General features: G+C 40.5%; 1 protein-coding gene across 7 annotated transcripts in view; it reads right to left on the reverse strand.

Annotated features, from left to right (window-relative positions):
• Positions 1–25,880, reverse strand: part of Ccser2 (coiled-coil serine rich protein 2) — a 96,244-nt gene that overhangs the window by 52,430 nt on the left and 17,934 nt on the right. For 6 of the 7 annotated variants that reach the window (XM_029469325.2, XM_021181385.3, XM_029469324.2 and 3 more), the window contains exons 2-4: positions 14,214–15,666; positions 12,995–13,191; positions 192–282 (exon numbers count right to left, since the gene is read on the reverse strand). In XM_029469325.2, the coding sequence (XP_029325185.1) occupies positions 192–282; positions 12,995–13,191; positions 14,214–15,627 (1,702 nt within the window). In that variant the 5' untranslated portion in view covers positions 15,628–15,666. Of the gene's footprint in view, positions 1–191; positions 283–9,934; positions 10,010–12,994; positions 13,192–14,213; positions 15,667–25,880 lie in introns of those variants that run through there. The other variant, XM_021181388.3, reaches the window with a different exon arrangement.

The following is a 25,880-nucleotide window of genomic DNA, read 5'->3' on the forward strand; positions in this document are numbered from 1 at the left end:
TTGTTGAATCATACAGAATTATATTTAAGACAAACATAATCAGGTTTTAAACATGTAACACACAAGTAAACCTATCTCACACCAGTAAAGGCTCATTCTCCCTCTAACGGTTCCAGTGAGATTAAGAAGCTGGCTACAATCCAGCCATTTGCATGCATGCATCTGGAGACTTACCACTGGTCATCACTTACCATTTTCAAGAGGCGCATCCTCCGGCAAATCCACATCCAACATAAGGTCATCATCCTCAAGGTCACACGACTCAAGGTTATTCAGAATATCCTGTGAACACAAGGAGGAAGAATACCATGACCTCATCTGGATACTTATAACTTATATAGACATTTATTTTGAAAGTATCATCACATAATAACTTAGATTTATCATCTGTACTGTAAGAATAAAGTAGTTTTAATTTTTAAAATTATTTTAAAAAATTCATCTGTACTATATTTTGGATGTCCCCACCTCGAGAGGGAAATAGCAGGATGCAGGTGATACAAAGGGGGAAATGAGAAAAACAAGAAAGAATTTTTAACTCAGGAGAGGAAGGGGAGGATAATACAGAAGTAAGGAGGAGGAGGGAAAATAACATTAATCATGTTTGAAAATGAAAGAAAATAATCATTTCATATTTACCTAAAATTAGTACATGTAAGTACACATGTATACATACATTATGTAGTTTAAATTAAGTTGTACCAGTTGGAGTGATTAACAGCCCCTGCAAGAGCCATATCTAATGAAAACCCAGTATCAGGTATGAGAAACCTTTTAAGATGTTGGTTAAGAGTCTAAGAGACTCTCAAAACAACACAAGCTATTGCTGTTGCCCTTTTGTTGCTCCAAAAGTTGGAAGTAAATCCCTACAGCTGAAGATGCCATGGGTTTTGAACACAGGTCTTTAAGGATTTGAGCTGGAACAGGTCTCTTTCCTGAGGACTCGGTATTACACAACTGTAAAGTGTTACGTAATCCACTAAAGGAGGGAAACAATCAATGGTCCTCCCCAGCTGTGGAACGTCTGTGAACACAAAGATGCCCAGCATGGCAAGCTATGCCTAAGGATGTAACGGTGGTACTTATAGATTAGTGGTGACGAGAAGCCATCTAATTGGACTGAAGGCTCACTTAACAACAGAGAAATTATGCCTGGTATTAAACAACTAGCCAAGTAAATGTACCTTCTGAGTGTGTCCTAGGAGTAAGGAGTTCCTACAGAACTACTACGCCATTTCCTAAATCAGCATAATTCTTAAGAGCATTCTTTGCTTTCTTCTTGCTTTGTTTTGAAGACAGGGTCTCATTATAGAGAAAGCTTGTCTTGAACTCATGGTGCTCTATATGAGTGTGGGAATTGCATGCACAAGGTGAAATGAACATTTTATATATTCACTTTGTACTTAGAAAATTTACAAATATTACTATTGATAGATTCCATGATATGCTCTATAACCATAATGTTATTTGAAAATAAAAATTTGAATTACTTCTTTGTACCTTACTGTATTGACTAGCCACTGTGTTCAACAAGCATACATTGCGTGAGTCGTTTCAGCTAAGGCAGACTCCATATATTAACTCGACAAGTGTTAATCTCGCCTAAGATTGTACAGCCTGATGAAATTATAGCCTTCTTAGTTCATTTATGTACACTCTATGATATTCACAAAAGAGCAAAATCACCTATTATATTTCTCAGGACATCTCTCCATCATTTGGCAACAAATAACTTTATGTTGAGTAAGAATGCTGAAGGTCCATTCAGTCATTGTCAAATTAGCATATTCTTCATATAACAGATACTTAAAAACTGCTTTTGCTGAAAACTTCTGACTTTTTAGTTAGGCCCACAAGGCAACTAAAAGCAGAATAAGAAAGGCTGGCATTTCTACCCCCAATTTGTGTCTGTCTTCCTTATTTTAAACCAGACCACTCCTTGACTCTACAGACATGACTATCACTTAGGGATAGAAATGACACCAGCCAAGGCGGGATCTTCTCTACCTGTCCCATAAGTCTCATGGGAAGGCCTTTCTATAACCTGAAGGCCATACTAGAGTTGGCACCAGGCTAAGCCTTCTCTATGGGAGCCCAAGAACTATGGGGTGAGCCTGTTCACTTCGCTCTTTGAACTGATGTGTACTTTGGCTCTTTCCTTTTGTCTTCAGAGTTGGAAGAACCTCAATCTTCCCGGCAGCCTCTCTTTGTTGTCAAACCTCATTATAGTTATGGAAGTCCCAGAAAAATGCCAGTAGAAGGTGACATTTACAGGAGATGCAAAGCTCTCAAAATTGTGCACAGCCCCTTCATCACTGCCCTCCGGTTGAGCCTCTTGTAAGCGTCTCATCTGTCCTCCTTTGCATTTGTGGTGTTTCATTTGGATGTGTATGCATATATATTTAACACTATTGTGTCCTGCCTTCTTGTCAGTGTGTGTGTGTGTGTGTGTGTGTGTGTGTGTTTGTGGGGTGGGGGGTGGGGGGTATGATACTTCCAAGTGCTGGGATTTACAGAAATTTACCTCTATGCCCAACATCCCTAGGTATTTGTTTATTCTGAAATCTACCAAGCCAACCTAAGCTAATCTTTTTTTATCTGTTAAATTTTAAGTTATTCATACTATTTTACTCAAAATTTATTTTTGAACTTTTTTTAAAAGAATTATTTATTAGTATAAGCTCACTGTAGCTGTCTTCAAACGTACCAGAAGAGGGTGTCAGATCTCATTATGGGTGGTTGTGAGCCACCATGTGGTTGCTGGGATTTGAACTCAGTACCTTTGGAAGAGCAGTCGGTGCTCTTACCCACTGAATCATCTCACTAGCCCTATTTTTGAACTTTTAATGCAATTGTGTAAAGACAAACAGATAAAAAGAAAATATGGGAACTAGACTATAGATAGGAAGGAAGAATGGGAAACATCCTTACAGGACATGAAGGAAACAATGGAAAGTCTAGGCTAGTGTGTATATGAGTCAGTACTGAGAAAAGAGACAGACCACAAAACAGAAAGCAGGTGCTAGAAGAGACGGAACTAAGAATGCTCACCCACTTGGGCCAGCATCATGTTCATCCTCTGCAGCCTTTGTTATATGCCACAGTCTGTGTGCCCCATGCTTAAAGGCTGGGTTATATATGATTAGATTATCACTTTTAAGTCAAATTTAACTCTGATTAAAGACATTCAGATCACTTACATATTGAGTAATTACTGACACATATTAGATTGAGTATATTTTTTCCAAAAGATCTTTTTTCCTTTATTAATTTTTTCTTTTGTCTTTCTTTAGAATGTTTTTTAAAACTTTAAAAAATGTTTAGTGTGTGTTAGTATATTCCACAGGATGAGTATCGAGGTCAGAGGACAATTTGTGGGAGTCAATTATCTCCTTCCAGAATGTACTTTCTGAACAACAGAGTGCATGTTGTCAGGCATCTTTACCACCTTGGGCCATCTCACTGACCATGGGTGATTCTTATTTTAATACAGTTTAACACTATTAAAATTGAAAATTGTATCTTGTTATTTAACATTTAGGCTTGAATTAGCAGTGATTAGCTTTGCGAATACTGAGACCACAGCAAACACAATTCCCTTGCCTTCCTCTTGACACTCACAGGTGCAGAGATGTACCAAAAGGAAAAAGAAGATCTATAAGACCGGGTAGAGGGAGTCAAGAGTAGGCTACAGAGCAGCAGTCTTAGGACGCTCGGTGGGAAGACTCTAAAAGAAGACCTTCACTCAGCCTTCTCCCTGCCTGACAGTGCACAACAGCATACTGTGCTGAAAGCTAGACTTGCTAGAGAACTCAACTTCAAGCAGAACTGAGGTAGATACTGAAAACAAGGTGACTAACAGTGGCTGGCTATGCTTTATTGATTGGCCACTACTTATTCTCACATACATATCCATAGCTACACCAGAATTCCTGCTTTGTAAAAGGACCAGCAGGGTATCTACTAAATAAAAATTATTATCTATTCACGGGAAACTCCAATTCCTGTGTAGGTGTTAGACAAACTCCAATTCCTGTGTAGGTGTTAGACAACACTCCACTAGAACAGGCCCACAAACTGGACAGTATGGCAACAATGTAAAACAAAGATGATTAGAGAACTGAATTGCCAGAAAGGCTTAAAGTACTTTTGTTTTTAAACAAATCTTCAAAGATTGAGGAGAGGAATCAAATAAGTGGATAAGGAATTTAAATCTAAGCCAAAGAAAATAATTTTATGAAATCAACTCAAAACACAGACAAGAGTGTCTGGAGAGTTAGCTCAGCAGTTAAAAGCACTTCCCAGTCTTCCAGAGGACTCAGTTCCTAGCACCTACATGGTGGCTCACAACCATCTCTAACTCCAGTTATGGGGATACAACACCCTTTTCTGTGCTCCAAGGGCAGCAGACATACACATGTTATACAGACATACATGTGGGCAAGCAAAATACACATAAAATAAAAATAGAAATGAAAACATACATAAGTCTTCACAATAAACAAAAGAATCAGTATCTTCCAGCCTTTTATACTATTCCAAGCAGGATCAATTAATGTTTTACAACCATCATGGAATCTCAGGGGTATACCCAACAGAGAAGCATTAGAGACTTTTGTTTTAGGGTCTGAAGAAATAGCACTCCTTCAAAACAGTGCTTACAAACTGAGATTCCCAGCAAACCCAGCCCTTTGGAGGCAGACAGAAGGATCTCTGGGGCTCAGTAGCTAGCTCCCTCCACAACCAAATGCAGTAGGGGGGAGGGGGAGGGAGGAAGGGAGGGGGAGGGAAAGACAAGGCCAGCACATACACAAACACATACACACACCACACACAAGGCCTTTGCTTCAATCCCACTGGAAAATAATCACTGCAAAAATTAGTCCCTTGACATACCTTCTCCCCACTCCTACCTGGTTTTGTTCTTGTTTTTTCAGGACAGTGTTTCTGTGTAGCCCTGGCTGTCCTGGAACTCACTTTGTAGACCAGGCTGCTCTCAAACTCAGAAATTCACCTGCTTCTGCCTCCCAAGAGCTGGGATTAAAGGTGTGCGCCACCACGCCAAGCTCCCCTGCCTGTTTTTACTAATATTTTAAGTTTAAAACTGAAAGAGGACTGAGACAATATCTGGTAAGAACTCAGTCTTTTGCTTGATTTTACAGCAACACAGTTATAGCAGAGGTGACACCATACAAAATGGACCCCTTAATCACAGTACTTATTGACACCTTGATAATGGTCATATTCAATAAATGAAGCACACCACCCCTTTGCCTAGGGTCTTCACTGCATGCAGGAGAAAGACAGCTTCTCTGCAGATAAACAAACTCTCCAATAGCTTTTATCTAACCCACCAGCTACAGTCTGGCATCTTTATTTAGTCCTCTGCTACCTCAGAATAACAAGCTGTGTTTCTGAATCCTATGTAGACACCTGTGGTGGCTCAGAAGCAAGCTCTGTCATCTGGTCTGTACTGACCCTGACATCTCTTCCACTACAAAGCAGTCAAAACCAAAACCACAACTTCTAAATTTGTTACTTTCATGCTCAGTTTTAGTAATGCTATTTCTAGATGTTCATGATACAAAGCCAAAAACTGAGACAGCACCTTTCCAAACCACCTTCTGGCTCCAGGAGTTTCTTAGTTTACCCTCATGCCAATGAAGTACATTCCAAGCAACCAAGTCTAACAATGCTGTCTAGTCATCAAGAGTAGGCTTTCCCATTGGAGCGGGTTAGTGCCATGCACTCTGGTCGAGTCCGTTTGACAAGCCGAGAAGCTTAAAAGCTACTCTCGAGGCAAAAGAGTTTCACAGAAACTCGCTCTTGGAGTCTGGCATTCTCTCTAACCCATACATTAATTTTCCGTTCCCGAGTTAGTCTAGTGTATGGATCCACGTGCTCTCCTTTAGTATTATCCTATTATAAGTGCCTTTTAAGATTGAATTCTGACATAGCTAAAGCCTTCTGCCAGTGTTCCAACTCGTCCTTGAGCAAGACCATGGGCTTGAAATTCAGTAAGAATGTTGCTTATTCACTGACATTTAGAATAGCCTCTGGTACTACACTATCACTTAGAATAAAAGCCAAGTCACTCCCATATACAGGAATTTACAATGGTTTGGGAAGTAGAGTGGGCTGTGGTTTTAGAGTATTGCTTTATTCATGAGATGGTTAGCTAGAACGGAACTCCCTAGTTAGAACCATGACTTGGTGTGAAAGCCCTTGCCCTAGGAGAGTAAAGACCTCACACCTGGCTTCTAAGACTATAGCTGAGTTACACCCATACACATGTATTTACAATGGCCTAAGGGGAAGGTGGACTATACAATAGACTAAAATAAGAACTATGGCAAGGGCACGAAGCCCTTGACCCTAGCTTCTAAGATTAAGCGAATCTTAGGTGGAGCCCTTTTTGATCCCAGTTGTTAACAATGAATTCTATCCCAGGCGGTTCCATTAGACCTTCTGTGTTTACATTCCTGTTTTCTGTAAGAATCCAGTAACCTCTTTGTACCTTGCTGGTGTGTCACCCAACTTCCTTATTGTCTTCTGCATAAAAAGTCTGATGCTCTATTTGACAAAATACATTCAGATTCTACACGACCTCTCCTGTGTACATCTGTCTGTCATCCCATCCGACACTTTGCCCACCTGCCCCAGAGACCGGTTCCACACAGACAAAGGGGCTCAGAGGGTCTGCGGCAGGTTAGTAGTCATGGCTCCAAATGACTGAAATTTCATCATCATCAGGATCAGCCCTAGAACTCTCCATGGCTTCCATTACAGAAAACAACACTTCATGGACAGTGTGTTCAATTTCCCTCTATTCTGCCTTTCAGGTTATACTCAGGTGAGCTATAGACACAGGAATAAGATATTCTGCCCTTTCTAAATCGCAATCCTTTCCCCTTTAGTAACAGATAACAGCGATGCTATAATTTTATAAGACAAGTGACTTGGAAGTCATCAAAGAATCAAAGGTATGGAGAGATTTTGGGGGCCACTTGGTAGGTTTGGCCAAGGACAAGGAAATGGGCTTCAGGCAGGAATCTGACATTAGGCCAAGACAAAGAAATATATTCAGGCAAGAATCTGACATTAGGGCATGACAAGGAAGTAAGTTCAGGCAAGAATCTGATTTTAGGGTAGAACAAAGAAGTAGGCTTCAGACATGAATGTGACTTCAGGCAAGGATGGGGAAGTAGGCTCAGATATCATGATCATCCTGATAAGCCCTTAGCAACAGTGATCTGGGGACTTTGTTTATTGTCTTGCTAGTTCCTTGCCGACTTGTGTTTATTGTCTTGCTGTTCCTCATTGTACTACTCACCCCTAATACTTGCAGGTAATTAAAATGGTATAAAAGCAGATTGGGAAAAATAAACCTGCCTCAGCCTCAGAACTGCCTGGGGTCATGCTACAACCTTGTCTAACTGTCTTTTCTCTTTTTAATCTTCACTCTAGCGCTGGAGAACCTGTTGACTGACTGAGCAGGTTTGGTCACAAAAGTACTTATCTCCTCCACCTTTTCAGCCTCTCCATAAAACACATGTTTTAGTGAGTTAGGGTTGACATACCAAATTGTACTTTTTTCTGATCACATGGATAAGCACCAATCCCTCACATTATTAATGACACTCTGTTTTGCTTGCAGATAGAAGTCTAGCATAACTGTCCTGTGAGAGGCTCTACCCAACAGCTAACTGAAACAGATAGAGACCTACAGGCAAATACTGGACAGAGTTCAGAGACTCTTATGGAAGAGCTAGGGGAAGGATTGAAGGCCCTGAAGGGCATAGGAACTCCACAGGAAGACCAACAGAGTCAGCCCTGGGAGCTCTCTGAGACTGAGTCATCAACCAAAGAACATACACAGGCTGGACCAAGGGCCCCAGAACATATGTAGCAGATATGCAGCTTGGTCTTCATGTGGACCCCAAACAACTGGAGCAGGAGTTGTCCCTAACTGTGAAATCTGTTCCCCAACACAGCTGCCTTTTCTGGCTTCAATGGGAGAGGATGTGCAGAGATCTATGTGCCAGGATGGGGAGATACCCACGGGGAGCTCCACCCAGTCAGAGATGTGGAGGGAAGATGATGGAGGGAAGTGGGGGAGGGGATAGCACAGGGAGCAGCATTTGGGATGGATAGAGGGAGGGAGGGAGGGAGGGAGGGAGGGAGGGAGGGAGGGAGGGAGGGAAAAGAAAGAAAGAAGGAAAGGAAGGGAAGGGAAGGGAAGGGAAGGGAAGGGAAGGGAAGGGAAGGGAAGGGAAGGGAAGGGAAGGGAAGGGAAGGGAAGGGAAGGGAAGGGAAGGGAAGGGAAGGGAGAAAGGAAGAAAGATGCTCTGTAAACCACCTTTCAACTTCTGCTTCCCTGCACCCAAGGCAAGGTACTCAGTTCACAAGTCTAAATCAGGCTCCCTGACTCAACCAAGAAAGTGGCAAAAGACTAAAGTAATGCCTCCTTAATGTTCCTAGAAATGGAAGCCTGTGGAAGCAATCAGTCCTGGCATTTGCTTTAGAAAAAACAAAGGAGAGCCTGGGGTGGACTGTTTTAAATATATAAACTGCTCATTCAGAATAGAAGAGCAATTTTACAACTCTTAAAGCCATCCTATTAGTGAAAAGCAGTTAGCTTTACAGATTCAGTGTCCTCTTGAACAGATCTTTAATACCTATCTAATCTAATTTAGAGAAGTTCACACAGTCTTATTAATTATGCATCTATGTTAGGGACCACAGCTACTTAACAGGGACATGGTTATAAAAACTGCTTTTTGTTAACAAATTACTTTTAAGTTCACTTTTATCTGATACACAGCCTTTCACCTAGATGTTTAAATATCATACCAACTCTTCATTTATGAAAAAAAACCCAAATATTCCAAAACCTACTGTGCTCAATATCATAGATACACAAGAAGTATATATCAAAATTTAACATAGAAATATTTATAAACTATTTACTACTATATCGATCTCACTGCCTTTAAAGCATGATTTGTAAATATCTTCAAGCTCAGCTTAGCTTGGAACATCAGGTTTTCCCTGCCTTCCTAGCTCATTTTCCAGCTTCATCCCTAGCTGTTCTCCATCTCACACTCATACCCAACTATGTTGCTAGTCCTCATCATGACTTGATACCCAGACCACTGCACACATTCTGCAGATGCTAACATGTTCATCTTCAGGGTTTACTAGGCCAACAGATCCACTCTGTACATAGTCTTCAGAACTTCAGTTTAATGTCACTTCCTTTTTAAAACAAATGTGTTTTCTCTCTCTCTCTCTCTCTCTCTCTCTCTCTCTCTCTCTCTCTCTCTCCCTCCCTCCCTCCCTCCCTCGCTCTCTCTCTCTTCTCTCTCTCTTCTCTCTCCCATCACCCCCTACAACCTTCTCTTCCCCCTCAATACAGTCACATCTTCCATCTGTTATATGAAGCCCTCAGGCAAACTAATAATAACCCATGGCTTTTAAATCCACACAGTAATCATGTTTATATAGTACCAGAATCTGAAGTTATTAAGATAAATACAACTTTACCCACCAAAGGCTTCAGAGTTCAACAGTATTCCTGTAACACAGTAGAAACTCAAAAAATAACTACTGAATTAAGCTTCAGATTGCAATGTAGCTAATGTATTATAGCATCCATTAATGTTAAATGAAAATATAATTATGTTTAAAGGGTCAAAACAACTATATTACTAAATTTAAGCTTATTCAAAACTGAGTTAGTGGGACAGGAAAGAACTTTTGCTGATAATTCAACATGGAAAAACATTTGCTAAGAGAAACAGGTTTCCTCTTCTCCTTGTATCCCATGTCTATAGCAACACACTGAGCAGTTCGCTCTTTTCTCTCAAGTTCTGTGATTCTGTACTAGGAAACAGTTGGGAGAGATGAAGATGAATCTGAAATTCCCAGTTACCTATTTTAAGACCGTCTCAGTGTTCTGTAAGCCGTCCCTCACCTGCCCATCTACACTGACACAGCAGTTTAGGTACTTGCAGCTTGCTATTATGACACGTGATGCCTTAGAGACTCACTTTCTATGGTGGCTATGTCACAATATACATGGAAAACACTCATCAGCAACAAACAGTAGCTGCAGTTTAGGGGTTTCTATTTATTTTTTTAATTTAATGGCAGTATTTGAGGGGCCTTTTATGACATTTATTTCAATAAACATTTACTGAGACCTTAGCGCCTAAAACCTAAATGAGCAATGAGAAACAATAAAATACTAACCATACTCAAGGCAAGAAGTAAGAAGTAGAGAGCCAAAATGAGCAGGCTGACCAGTCAGACAACCTAAAGAGCCTATGAACACAAGGATAAAGTAGCTATACTACACTCACACACAGGAATGGGATCCAATCAGAAGAATGGACAAGGACTGGGAATACAGCTCAGGGTAGAATGTTTACTTTATCTTGGAGGAGGGGCACACATGGACCGACAATAATACAAAAAACCTACAACTCATTAAAAGCCAGACACAAAATAATATGTGCGTGGCTCCATTTATATACAGTTTAAAAGCAGAACAACTGATCCAGAGTAACGGAAGCCTTTCTAGCATCTCTTAGCATCTCTTCCTCTGTCTTTTGCTAAGAGGTAACCTTTCTTTGGAATAAGAGGCTCAAGGAAAGGAACAGAGGGGAATTTTCTGAAGTGATTGAAATATTCCCCATAACAAGCTGGACAACTCCATCAAAATGTCTTGGGATGTTTGTAAATTCATGTACTATACTGAATGTAAACTATATACAACAAATACTACTAAGCACATAAACAGCTGAGACTCTAGCTAGTAACTTTAAAGGTGCCAGTCTCAAAGCTCTGTTTATCCTTGACAAGAGAAGAGCTTGTGCATGTCTTTAACACTCCGGTCCGTCAAAAACAAGTCTCACTCTAAAAGCTGTATCAGTTGCAGGAAATAGAGGCTCACTGCAGGGTAGGTACTGCACAGTGCTGGAGTTCTTACACAGTATGCACAAGACCCCGGGCTAAATTCACAACAGGAAGGCTAGGGAGGAGGTTCATCCAAACTATATCAGCAGTGACAACTGATGCACAATCTAGAGCAATTCCCTCATATGAACCCAGACTGGAATTATCAGTTGTAATGCCCAAGGAAAGGGACAGCACACTAACGTTCATCTGCAGTTAAGTTACATATATTAATGAGAATTATTTTAGCAATGAAAAAAATGGAAAAAAAGAAAAGGAAGACAATTTAAGTAAAAATAGTAAAATGTCAAAGTGTAGTACATCAAAAATGCCAAGTACAAGTGAACTCTTTAGTTAAAAAAGACCAAAGAAGTTAAATAAATTATGTGCTAAGGATCATGTGAGTTTACTGTAAAGGGAAGAAAACTATACAAATAAAATTGGCAAAGTATACCAATATCTGGGCAAAAAGGGGTGACAAATTTATCAGTGGAAACAAAACAGCTCAATGCAGACCAGTGAGGTGATGTGCCATGAAAACAAAGCAAGTTTGAATTATTCAAAGCAAAACATGTGAACTTCCATCAAAACTCCCAAAGAGGATCTTAACATGCCTTTGTCAGTAAGCCCATCCTTTCTTGGACCTTGCCTTTCCCTTGGATCAGAAAAGCACAGTATCAAAGCTGGGCGTGGGGGTGTGCACCTTCACTCAGCATCTGGGAGGCAAGCGGAACTCTGAGTCTGGTCTACATAGAGACTTATAGGACGGGCAGCCTAACTCAAAAAGCAACAAAGAAAAAAAATCAGGAGCCCCTATTTTTTCTAAAGTACAGAGTGAAGACCGGTTGTTTCCCATCTGCTATACTCAAGCATATTAATCAAGGAATATACTCAAGGATTTTAACACCATGGTCACCCAAGTATATTCTAAACTCAGTAGAGGGGGCCTTTTGTCAGTTACAATAACCTCTAAAAATAGTAAGTTCTAAGCGGCTTACTGCTGCCATCTACTGGACAAAATGTTGATAAGCACTTCAATTATACATTTCAAAATTCTACTAATAAAGAACACGGTCAAGTCATAAACTGTAACCTTGTTCTGATCAGATGAAGATACTCCACAAATGGCACATACCTAGGTGTGTGAAACTTAATTAAAAGCCTTTCATAACAGTATCTGGTTTCTCCATGCCACAGGCGTATATAGATATAGAAAGCTTTGCTGCCTGAAAGCTAGTTAGAATGTTGTATATTTATAAACCAATGTGATTTATGAGTATTTCTATTTTATAACCTAAATAATTACCCTGAGCCATTTTAACCACACTAGTTGCATTTTATTAGTGTGTCTGTATCTAAGTTACTTGTAATGTTTTATAAAAGAACTATGCATTAATATGTGGTGGCACTTGTAGTTCCCTCTTTCCAGACACAGGGAGATTATTTTCCTATCCCCTTAGTACTTATGTGAGACCACAGACAAACTGATTATCAAGTTGTGAATGAAAACACCAGGGCCACTTGCAGGCCAAATTAGATACTGCAAGGGTGTGACTGGCAGACCTGTCTCCTTCTATCTTGGTAATAAGGGCTTCGAAGACAAGGTCAAACCGAAAGCCAAAGCAGCTTAGGTCACTATAGGCAGCTGTCCTAGAGAGTCGCCCAGACCTACAAGAGACTTTGTTAAGAATAAAAGCCAAAACCTCCCATTGTATTAAAGGCACACTGAACTGTACTGAATGGTAGTACATCAGCACAGCCTACCCATGATACTCGGTCCTGGATCGACTGGTCCATCATCCACCACTCTCTCTGTAGGAAGTGCATGTTAAGCACCATCCCTGACACCCCTTCAGCGAGGGACACTTCTCAATATGGCAACTAAAAGTGTTGTAGATGTCACGTTCTTAGCTTAACTTAACCAATACACTAAGCACAAATGCCTTTATAATAAATTATGTATGTGTGTATTTGTATGTGTTTGTATAATGAAATAAAAAGAAATCTCCAAAAGGGTACAGAAATCCATACATACTATACTGTTCATTTCAGAGGACTCATAGCTGCCAACAGGATGGACGCTCCCAATGGGTTCCAGGCCCTCTTCATCCCACATGTACGTTCCATCAGAGCTATCGGACGGAGAGAGTTCAAATGAAGACCCAGCTCTGTAATCCGTATCCGGTGAAATCAAGTTGTTTCCAGATGTATGCTTTGTACATTCACTCCTGTCTTCAAATGATTTTAAAAGAAAGAAAAAAGCATGAATTTATAAAACACAGTCATTTCTCATTTCTAAAATATAAGCTCTAATAATCCAATCTATTATAACAGCATTTGGTTCAAAAACTATAACTGTAGCATTTTCCTAAACCCTAAATAAACTTTTTTGGGGGGAGGCAAAGTTTTCAAAATAAGCCACTAAAACATTTTGTAATAAACATAAAGTTCACTCATTTTTTACATCTTCACATTCCTTTACTATTTCTTAAGGTATTTATTTCATTTTAACCACTGTTCAGGAAACTCTCTTCCTCTCTGCAGACAACTTAACCTCACAGATATGTCCTTAAAAGACAACTTGTTCTAGGCATCTTCCAGTTTATAATGCCTGAAGACAGTTTAGTGCATCACTATGAGTGAGCCAGTCCCTTGACTAGACATGCCTTTGTGCACTCCCTTTGGGCTTCTTTTTCTGGGTAGATGAACAAATGACATTCATCCTGCACTAAGTTCCAATATAGCCAAGTCTAATAGGCATTCACTCTCTCTCCTCGGTACCATAAGTAAATAATGCTTCAGTGAGTACCACATAAGGACTGCTAAACAAAACTGTTCCCGAGGATAGAAAGCTTTCAACTAAACAGGCTTATGTTACCTGACTTGTGCTTGATATAGCTTTACTCTTAGCAGACTGCAATGATGGCTATGGCGAATGGTATGGTTTAGTGGTTGGTGGCAAGCCACTCCCAGGCAGAGTTGGGAAAACTGTCTGGAAACCATGGCCTATACAATGCAGGACTTCGCATGTATAAGACAGCTCCCAAAAAGGCAAAGTATAGAGTTTAAGTGATTCTATCCTAGAAAATAATGCAAGATGGAAACAAGCCGCAAGGTTGCTGCTCTGCTGGGCTCTCATCCAGCCTGAGCCGTCTCAGTCAAACAGCATCTTACAGTCTATCAAGGCAAGGCTAAATGTTAGCTCTGCTGTAATCACCAGGGGAAGCACGTAAGTTAAGGATAGCCATATTTACCAGAGACACTTATATCTATCCATTCATCAGCTTTACTGAAGATTTGTTCACTTTCCTTAGGAGAATCAAATACATCCTTTGATGGTCTGTTCTCCTGCTTTTCTTCTTTGAGCGTCATTTCCTCTGGCGTTATTCTAGCTCTGTTGGAGTCCTCCAAGTCTATGAAATCATCGCTGAAATCTTCACTTAAATCATTCTTATCGGAAGATGACAAGGACGACAGGGAGATATCATCCACATCATCACTCAGGTACCTAACTTTAGACTCGTTCTTCACCGTCTGCTCACTGTCTCTTCGGTAACTTTCATTTTCAATTAGTTCTTGGTCCTTACCCGGAGAGCTGTCCTGGGCTGAAACCATACCTTCTTCCTCTACGCACATGTCAGCAGGTGGATTTTTATTACTATCAACTGTCATGGGCCCAGAAAATGGAGGTCGGCTAGATTTCAGTAGAGGGGGATGAGCCATCCTATAAACCAAAGTGGACGAGACACCTGGGCCATTGGATAAAGCCAGTTTCTTTCCAGCAGCAGCATAAGGCCTATTAAAACCAAACCCCACGTGTTCGTTCCCATTGAGTACTTCTGACTGCAGAGAACTTCTTGTTAGCATACCTGACCGGAGAGGCACTCGAACGGGGAGCTGTTGGTTCTGATAAGGTTTTGTAAGGTCTCCAGCTCTGTTGAAGGAATGTGACCTGGTTATAGATGAAGGTGGAAGGAAGACATTCTGAATGGAATGTGAAAAACTTTGTGACCTTACCATTTTTTCACAAGTGATAGATTTAGCATTGTCTGGGGACTGTGCTAAGCTTTCTCCAGAACTACTTCTGCTGGCACAGGAGTTCACTCTTGGCTTCTGCACGTTACTAGGGGATCTGTTCCCATAAAACGCATTCAAATGTGACTTCGCATTGACCGAAGAATATGAAGTCCTTCCTAGTAATGTGCCTTTGGTAAATTTACCCAAATTAGATGGTCCAGAAAAAGATTTTTGACTTAACTCTTCTGCCGATGGCACAAACATGGTTGATGGTCTTGCTAACTTGGATGTGAACAAGGAAGCACTTTTCAAACCTCCCTTTATCCCATGCCCATCCAGCGTTCCTGGAGCAGGTGCATGTTGTTCAGAATCAATTAGTTTATCATGTGTACTTTGAATATTATTAAGTTCTGCTGTATTTTGTGAACCAAGTTGATATTTATTTGGTTTTCTCCAATTAAATGAATGGGACAATGCACAATCAGAGCCATTATTTTTTATGTAACTTTTGACATTACTACTCTTGGAGGTCCCTAATAAAGTCACAGTGGTCCCATTTGGCATCGGCTGCAATGTACTTCTCACAGATTTCATTCCATATTTCGGCAGCTTGGAACCCAAAAATGTCTTGATTTGTGTTTTTTCTTCCATGGGCTATAAGGTGCATTGGTTCTTAAAACTTGACAGAATCTGAGGGAAGAAAAAGATTAACATTTCTAAATAACATTAGTAATGTGAAATATATTAATTACATGCAGACAATTATCCATGACTCCTATACAAAATAAGCAAAATGTAAAGTTAATTTAATTTTGACATTTCAAATAAACATAGTACATTAATACTGAAAAAATAGACTGTTTTGTGGACCTGGGCTTAGAGATGACTGCTTTAAGCCATTAATGAATGTATCAAAAGGATTGCAAATTCAAATTAGATTCTGCAGTGGTGTCAAGATTAAGCAGCTTTGCCCCACATATTAAAGGGAGAGTAGCAATACCCGTGCCAGACAACTGCTGTTCCCATATTTGATAGTGACCTTCACCATAAAAAAGACTTCTATATTCATAAGTACTTTTAAAATAGCTATAAGAAAATTGATAATAATAGCATACATATGTAATGGTCATTTTCCAATTGCTAACTAACAAATAATAAAGATTCCATCACCTAGTATCAGGAGAAAGACTAAAACACCTCCTGCCTGCAGAAGTAGACTGAGGAGATAATCTAGTCCTTTACTTCTCCATGCCTTACTTTCCTGTCTAAAACAAGCATGATACATATTATTCACCAGCACCGGCTAAAGAGAAGCTCAAATGCCAGACACACTGTCACTACAACTGCTTCGGGGTCTGCAAGTAGAAAAAAGGGGAAAATAAAATGTTTGGAACTGAATGTATACTTTCCTACAATAGTATGTATGGAATTCTAAATGTGCAAAATCCTGCAGAACAAATGGTGCCAATCATCTTGAACTGTGGTCTTAGAATGAAATTATTTTTTATATCTCACGTAAATTTCCTAAATTTGCGCATCTTTGTAAGCCCTGCTATCTCACTGGTAGGTAAATTACCTTCCATCTGAATGCTCAAGAACCTTTTCCTACCTTTGCTGTAGCTTTGAAATAAACAAGCACTGTGATTCTGCCACACTTCGGTGACCACGCTACCTCTAATGCACTCTACCTGACATGCACTTAAAGATGCAATCACTAACGTTTGAAAGGCTCATATTGGCTACATCATCTAATGATGTGATCTGTGAGTTACTCTAATAAATACTGTTTCTGGGTTTAATGGGGAACTGAGAATGGATGGCACAGAGCAGGAAATGTCTATAATTCCCTGAGTTCATTCCTATTATATATATTTTTAAGTTATGACATAATTACTGAATTGGCATGGCACACTTGAAAGAATTTTCTAAACTATGTAAGATCTTTTTTTAAGACTAGTAAATCAAAGTTTCTCAGTTAAAAAGGAATCTATATCTGGATAAGAACTGGAAAATAGGGACAAATATTATTGAGCATATACGTAAGTAGTGCCATGTTTATTATATTATCATTAATTACCTAATCTCCATAATTATACAGCAATAGATTGTTCCCATCTCCCATAGCTAAATCAAGATTTTGAAAACTAAAATACTGTCCACAAATCACCAGAAATGATTTGGGTTCACATGTGATTTCAGGGTCAGTGCAGACTGCTCATGACAAAGGAATGAAATATACTGGGAGGCAGACTGTCAGTGGAGACAGGCAGGAAGGGAGGAAGTGGGAGGCTAAAGGTACAGGAGGAACATGAAGACTGTGGGGCCACGTGTTAACAAGTTCTGCAGGAAACAGCCAAACCTGCTCCTTTGCAAACTCCTTTCATATCCATTACCTTACCCGCTAAGAAGCCACCCACTCACCTTTATTCAGCATTGCAAATAACATTCCAGAAGGTTACTAATTGCTGGATTTTAGGGATTTAAATAAGCACTACTTAGTCTAGGGGCAATTAACTGAACAGCAATGCTAATGACTAAACAGGCACAGGAGTCATATCTGAAACCCATTTCCACAGTCAGATTCTGCACCAGAGTTTTAAATAATTTGTTGATTTGTTTTTAAATTTCTATTACTCAGTTATTTCTCCTCACATCCTCTCTGCCTAGGTTTTCCTGGCTGTCATATGTAACATAGGCTGGCTCAAAGGCTTGATTATGGTGATTGAGTAAAAAAGGAAACCTCAAAGATTTAAAACTGTACATTTCACTTGAGGAGCTTTGTGGTTTTAAAAAGAACACAAAAAGTTCAATACAAATACCCATTATTAGATAAGTTTGACCTTTCCTGTCCTACTGCAACTTAATTCTGCCAAATGGAAGCAAGCTTGCAAAAGTTAGGCTCAGGGATTTTGTGCTATAGGACCATTCATCATCGTAATCAATGTACAAAGTGCACTACTTGCTGAACTTTGAACTGAGAGGGCAGTGAGAATACTAACATAGGAAGTGGAATCAGAAACGCTTCTGCCTGAACGATGAATGTATTTCCTTCAAAAGTTACCAGTATTCACGTATGCAAACTAACAGAGTGTGCAAATGTCATTAACATGCTAGGAAAAGAAGTTGGTGTCACTGATGGAACAAAGACCAAGCCTATTAATTAATACCTCTGTAGCTACCTGAGTAAGGAGGGATGCAGACATAACAAATAAATGCAGACTTTTTAAATATTGGTATTTGTCAAATCACAACATTCAACCGCTTAATAGTGTGGTCTGTATGAGGTCTGCTAGAAGAACGGTCCCTAAATTAAATGATCAGTAAGGTCAGGGCCACAAAACATGTGTGAGACACTAGCTAGTACTGTGAGTGACTTTAGCATGAACGGATTGTTACTGGCCTGTGAATCCACTACCGGCACATACACTGTAGATTTGATATGGTATGCATTATTCCACCAAGTTTATTGTATATTTTACATACAATCACTAAGTAAGACACATTATGTATGGATGATATGATGGTAAATCTTGATTGTCAATTTGATAAAATGTGTGATCACTGAAGAGATACACTTCTGGCACATTTTCGAGGATGTTTCCAGAAAAGATTAGCTGAGGAGCTGTGGTGGCTTAAATAGGTTTGGCCCCCACAGATTCATGTGTTTCCATGCTTGGCCATAGGGAGTGGCACTATTAGAAGCTGTGGCCTTACTGGAGTAGCTGTGACCTTGTTGGAGGAGTATGGCACTATATGGGTGGGCTCTGAGGTCTCCTATGCTCAAGCTCTGCCCAGTATGGAATCAGAACATCCACCTGGCTGCCTGCAGAAGGCAGTCTCCTCCCGGCTGCCTGCAGATGCAGAACTCTCAGCTCCTCCAGCACCATGTCTGCCTGCACACTGCCTTCCTTCCTTCCTGCCATGAGGATAATGGGCTACACCTCTAAAACTGTAAGCCAGCCCCAATTAAATGTTTTCCTTTGTAAGAGTTGCCTTGGACATGGTATCTCTTCACACCAATGAAACTCTAACTAAGGAAGCGGGCAAGACTCAACCTCAGAGTAAACAGCACCTTCTAGTAAGTAGCCCCATAAAGAGATCCAAGGAAAAGACAACGCTCCTGCCTACTTTTGCTTCTTCCTAAGCAAGTGTGTGCATCACTACTGCTATTAGCCAACATCAAATTCCTGCTTCTTCAGCCTTCCGAACTAGACCTAATAATGAGACTCCCAAAGAGCTTCCAGGTCTTCTGCACTGGACTGAACCTGCTAAACCATCCAGCTTTGTAGACTGAACAGTTACAGACTTCAAAGCCTTTCCATCATAAAGGTGGTCATTGTTGGACTATGCAAGCCCTATCATGGGCTAATATATCTTCTCATAATACATAATAAATCTTTTTATTTTATGTATATATATATAGATAGATAGATAGATAGATACACACACACACACTCTATTCATTCCATTTCCCTAGAGAACCTTGCCAAATTCAGAGAGACATGCATAGAAGTTTTATTTTCAAAAATAATTATTTTTAGTTTTGACAGGCTCCAACACAGAAAAAAAAAAAAAAAAAACAACATAGTAAAGTAAAATCAATCCTGATATCCTGTTATGAATGAAAAGAAATACACAGAATCACCTACGAAACAAACACTCTGAAGCTACTTAAGTCTCTTGACTGTTACACTTGCCAGTTTACAAGAAAGGTTAAGAACAGGAAAACTATAAGCAACACAGGACGTAACCAGTTAAATCTAGAATGTGAAAATCTCCTACATGAAAAAGAACTCAGATTTTTTTTTCCTCAACAAAGAGAGATTGCTATAAACTCAGAAGAAACACATTAACCAAAGGAAATGTCTGAGAATTAAAAGCATCCCTAAGCCGGGCGTGGTGGCGCACGCCTTTGATCCCAGCACTCGGGAGGCAGAGGCAGGTGTATTTCTGAGTTCGAGGCCAGCCTGGTCTACAAAGTGAGTGCCAGGACAGCCAGGGCTACACAGAGAAACCCTGTCTCGAAAAAAAAAAAACCAAAAAAAAAAAAAAAAAAGCATCCCTAAACAAATTCCCAGTAACAGGATTTTTTAGACCATTCAGGAAAATTAAACAAAGACTGAAGTAGGGGAAGGAAAGATTAATTTGCAGCCCAGGCTGGCCTTCAGCTTGTAATCTGTCAGCTTCTCAATCCGACATACTTTTTAATCTAGACAAAGCATAGTTAGGTCGTAAGGCCAGAGGAACATCAGTGGTGTAGATGATTCTCTCAATCCTTTCACTCCAAGTGAACAATCAGTGAGGACTCCACTGCCCTTCACAGTCTCTGTGAGCCTGCCACAGCATAAGCAAGCTACTCAGCGTAAGGCAGCATCTAAACATACAGAAGTATATAACTACTTTGAACTAGTGCTCAAATAGTGACCAGATTAAACTGACTGAGATGATCTCCTGAATTTACAAGCACAGTTTTGACAGTACGTAGTTTTTAACCTAATGCTATATAAGTTTGGGGTAAGATGTCTTATTTTGTAGTTAAATATATCTTCCAAGTCCCTGGAAGCAAAGAAAGCAAGAAATGTTCTCTATGAATTCTATACGTCCAATTCTACCACCAATGGGGAACAACATGGCCTGAAAGTTTAAAAAAAAAAAAGACCTAGAAAATGTACAACAAAGAACATTCTCTTTTCTAGAAGAATAAATGCATGTTTTCCAAAACACCAGTACAATGTTCCTCATATTATGTGGCAGGATTTTCCCTGTCCAATTACATTCGGACAGAGGAGGTCTGTGATTGGACAGGGAAAAGGGGGAAAGCTAAGAGTTGCAGAGACAAGGGGCTTCCCAGGGTAGGAGGAGAAGATGGCTGCAGATGTGAACCCGTGTGGCATTTACCAGCCACAAGTAGTTGTGGGATCGTAAGGTTAGATGGATTGGAATGAAGCTTTTTTTTTTAATTAGATATTTTCCTCATTTACATTTCCAATGCTATCCCAAAAGCCCCCCATACCGTCCCCCCCCCCACTACCCACCCACGGAATGAAGCTTTTATCATTATCAATTGGCTCTGAAATTATTGTATTGGCATCTTGTAAATTGTGATATTATTGATACATAAATCTGATTGGTCAATTAAACTTTAAAGTCTTGATTTTACTGGGTTACTAGGTATTGTGATATGCAACCACAATGTTGGCGGTTCCATTTAGTTAATGGAGTGTGGGACCACCGGTTACAGGGAACTATAGCAGAGAGGGAACTAGTGGCTAGTCTGTCACTGTCTCAAACAGAATGTCAAGTGATGGAGAACACTGATGAGGAGGACAACCAGCATCAGCCTGTCCCTGACATGCACATGCACACACACTGGAACACCTATCATGGATGCATGCAAACACATACACCACACTGAGGAGAAGGAAGGGGGGAGGGGGAGGGAGGGAGGGAGGGAGGGAGGGAGGGAGGGAGGGAGGGAGGGAAGGAGAGGTGGAGGAAGGAAGGAAGGAAGGAAGGAAGGAAGGAAGGAAGGAAGGAAGGAAGGAAGGAAGGAAGGAAGGAAGGAAGGGCAAAGAGAGGAGCAAGACCTGAATTTTGAAAATCTCTGACTTCTGTATGTAGGAGGGACTTAAAGAAGTTCACCACTGATGTTCCCATCAGGCCCAGCGGACAGCTCTTATCCAAAGCTCACACAGATGACACTCGTTAAACTAAATGGGTCACAAAATAAAAGCATAAGTCGTGAATCTGGGAAAGGGACTGGTGGGGGATGAGAGCACTGACAAGGGATCAATGGGAGCAAAGAGCAGGCAGGCAGAGGGAAGAGTAAGGAGAGAACACTCTATACCTGTATGAAACTGTCAAAGAAGAAAACCTCTTTAAAGGACACTGGCTAAGAAAAGGACTGAAAGGGTTGTGGAAAAAACTTAAGTACAGAATAGCAATATTAAATCTTAGGGATTTCTATCATATCATTGATTCCTTTCGGGAAATAGATGAATAACTCAGCAACTGAGAGGGCTTAGCATCCCAGATTTGTCCAACTGGACAAAAAGTAAAACCCTATCAAGAGCAAATGTTGTGTAGAGGGATGGAGGCCATGAACTACAAATGTTATGTTATGTAGAGGGGTAGAGGCCATGAACTACAAATGTTATGTAGAGGGGTAGAGGCCATGAACTACAAATGTTATGTAGACGGATAGAGGCCATGAACTTAGTATGTTGAGCTGATACTGATGACTCTGCCTACAGTAAGCAGGTAATGATAGTGTTTCCTGGTCAAAGAAGGCAAATAGTAAAAGCAGAGACAGAAAGACAGTAATTTGAGAACTGTCAGTACAGAGACAAGAATCAAGTGCTCATAGAATCAGCAAGTGTGCACTGAAGAACATTCAGGAGAAGAGCCTAAGGCAACCTCCTGGGATCACGAATGAAAAGAGGGAAACACAGTAGGCAACAGAAGACTGACAATGTACTATCAAATAGCAAAGAAGAGAATAAAAACAAGTTTGGACCAGCATTAAGGTGACAGAAAGTGAAGCTGGCGTGGTGGCGCACACCTTTAGTCCCAGCACTTGGGAGGCAGAGGCAGGCGAATTTCTGAGTTCGAGGCCAGTCTGGTCTACAAAGTGAGTTCCAGGACAGCCAGAGAAACCCTATCTCGAGGGGGGGGGGGGCCGGGGACATAAAGGCTGTGGTGATGTGGGGTGGGAGGGGGGCCTCAGTAGGCCCATGCCAAGGCATGCCTCCCGCCACCACGAGGAACCAGCCACACAATGATATAGTATAGAATAGAGTTTATTCAGGGCATGGGAGGGGAGTAAGAGAGTAGTAGAGGCAGAGAGATGGAGCGAGTAGAGAAGTAGAGGCCAGCCATGACACCGTGAGAGATGGGGGAGGGAATGGAGAAAGAGGGGATTAGGGCAAGAGGCAAGGGAGAGAAGCAGAAGTAAAAGAAAGAGGAGGGGGACAAGCAGCCCCTTTTACAGTGGGCCAGGCCTACCTGGCTGTTGCCAGGTAACTGTGGGGAGGAGCATATCTGGCTGCCAGGTAACTGGGGGTGGAGTCCAGACAGAATACCAACACTTATTTGTGAAAGAATGGCTATACCTGAGAGGTGATAATAGAAGCACCTCTCAGCAGGCAAGTTTCAGGAGAAAAGGTGAACTGGCTTCAAGAATGAAGAAAGAAGGGCTGGAGAGATAGATGGCTCAGTGATTAAGAGCACTGACTGCTCTTCCAAAGGTCCTAAGTTCAAATCCCAGCAACCACAGTGGCTCACAAGCATCCATAACAAGATCTGATGCCCTCTTCTGCAATGTCTGAAGATAGCTACAGTGTACTTACATATAATAAATAAATCAAAGAAAGAAAGGAAGGAAGGAAAGAAGGAAGGAAGGAAATCGAGTCAGGAAGCACTTAGTCTTACAGAACCAAGACAAACTTAGGCATTCCCTCGAGGGAATGAAGATAGAAGCAATCACGTTTTGGTTTTGATTTTGAAGTTTTTATCCTTTTCAAACACAAGAACTCAAAGAAGTTAAAAATAAAACATATAGTAGGAACATTTAATACTAGATATGGAGTTTTATTACGAAACATAAAACACTTGACAGGAAAAGCAACAAGAGGTTCTAATTTACCGCAAGTGAAGATGTCGATCTGACAGCACCTTGCTCGCTTATGACTCTAACCCCAAGAGCATTTTGGCCTATAGTAGCAATACTAATAACAGGTGCACTCACACACTGGAGCCTGGACATCAGAACTCAGCGGATATGTTACAATGCCTGCAGCACAATAGGGCTGGAAAAAGCAAGGTGAGGTCTTACTAAATATTATGAGCAAATTCAACCATCAAGACTATGGAGAACCTGAGCAATAGAAAATTTCAAAATTACAACAGCAATGAGAAAATAATATATTCCCTGAAGCTTAAATGAAAACAAACATTTTTTTAAATTCTCAGTTTCTAGCACATAGCAGACATTGACGCATACAAATGAATCAGGCCCAGTCTTGCTCAGATCAACATCCGAACAGACAAAAATACATATAGAAAATGGGCTATGCAATGACTCTGTGAGCACCTGAACAAGAAACTCTAGTTCTATGCTACCAAGAAAGTGGAAGGAGGATCCAGTTGTCCCTGTTGAAAACAAGAGAATATGACAGTGAGGTCCTTAAAGATCACTTTTACAGACTGTACAGAGGAGTCAGGTTGACCAAGTTACTACTGAAACTGAATGAGAGGCAACAGAACCTAAGCTAGTGCTTTCCACATGAGTCACTGCTGCAACTGCAAGAGCAGTTTAGAGTTCTGTCAACTCATCTTCAAAGACTTTCTTATGCATTTGCTTATATAAAATCTTCACAACTACCTTATAAAATTAATATAATCTTTACTTCTAACATGAAGACACTAAACACAGAGGAGCTATATAAATTTGTATTAAGTTAAAGGGCTAGAGAGGTGGTTCCACAGTTAAGAGAATGTGCTGTTCTTCCAGAGGACTCGAGTTCGGTTCCCAGCACCTACATCAGGCAGCATAAAACTGCCTGTAACTTTATCTCCAAATATGATGCCTTGTTCAGCCTACACAGGCATTATAATCATGTTTGTAAACCCACACATTGATACATAATTAAAATAATTTTAAAATCAAATGATTCATAAATCAGAGTTGTACTAGAGAATATCACAGTAAGAAAACAAGCACTTTTGGACAGTAAATTATAACATGGACAGAAATGTCCCAAGCAGGGTCTCACTGTAGCACTAGCTGGCCTTGAATTCAGAGACCCACCTGCCTCTTCTGCAAAAGAAGAATCATTGTTTCCTTTATGCAAACAGACCTAAATATAGTAACATGGAACATTTAAAAAGGCAACTATTACAAACAGGAAAAGAACTTATCCCCTGTTCAGTAAACCTAAAATAGTTCTTGCCACCTCAAGAAATGAGAGATGGCTAAGAAAGCAACAGTGGAGAGTGAAGAAATAATGTCTGATGTAAACAAACAAACAAAACTACTCACACACAAGTACAGTGGCTTATGTGAGAGAAAGGTTTGAAACACAGCCTGAAGGAGAAATCCTACATAAAGGAAAAGACACTAAGCTAAAAACAAGTCAGTGGACCGTTAGAAGTAAGTCTGGCAAGGTCAGCGGCGCCTGTGAGCCGCTGCCTCAAAAGAATACAAAGTGTGAATTTGCAAAGGCTGTGCATCAGTCAGTCAGCAAACTACTGCACTAAAAATGGTGACCGGTGTGGCACTGACTTTGTGTCCTAGGGTAAACTAAGTGATCAGAGCAAACACATAATGTGAATCGTGGTCAGTGGCCTTCAAAGAAACAACAAGAGAGCTGGAGAGTTGGTTCAGAGCTAAGAGTAACTGCTGCTCTTCCCAACGCCCAAGACAGGTAGCTCATAACCATCTCCTAAGGCCAGCTCCAGGGGAACTGAGTTTTCAAGAGCACACGTGTGCACATGCACACACACACGGGGGGGGGGGGGCAACAGACAAATACATAAGACTAATAATAGGAATATTTTAAAAGACACAATCAGTGAGAGAGACAGCTCTCACTCAACAGCAGGTCTTTTGGTAAACTGACCTTGTAGTTCTTAAGCTCTAAGGCTACAAACAATAAATTTCCACTGATTTAAGTTATTTAGTCTAAAATATTTCTTATAGCTGCTCTGTACCAAACTGATATCTGCATAAACAGAAAGTATTTTAAATAAACCTCTTTCCTTTTGTGTTTTACAAGGAAAATCGGCACAGACCTTAAGATATTTACAACTTCAGCAGACTCATCAATATTCAAGTGTTTCTTAAAATTAATTTTGTATACCTGAAGCAGTCTTTTAGGGGTCCTTGCAACAACAAGAATAGACAG

This window comes from Mus caroli, unplaced genomic scaffold (assembly GCF_978045245.1).
Source record: "Mus caroli unplaced genomic scaffold, Mus_caroli_1 scaffold_12, whole genome shotgun sequence".
NCBI lineage: Eukaryota > Metazoa > Chordata > Mammalia > Rodentia > Muridae > Mus > Mus caroli.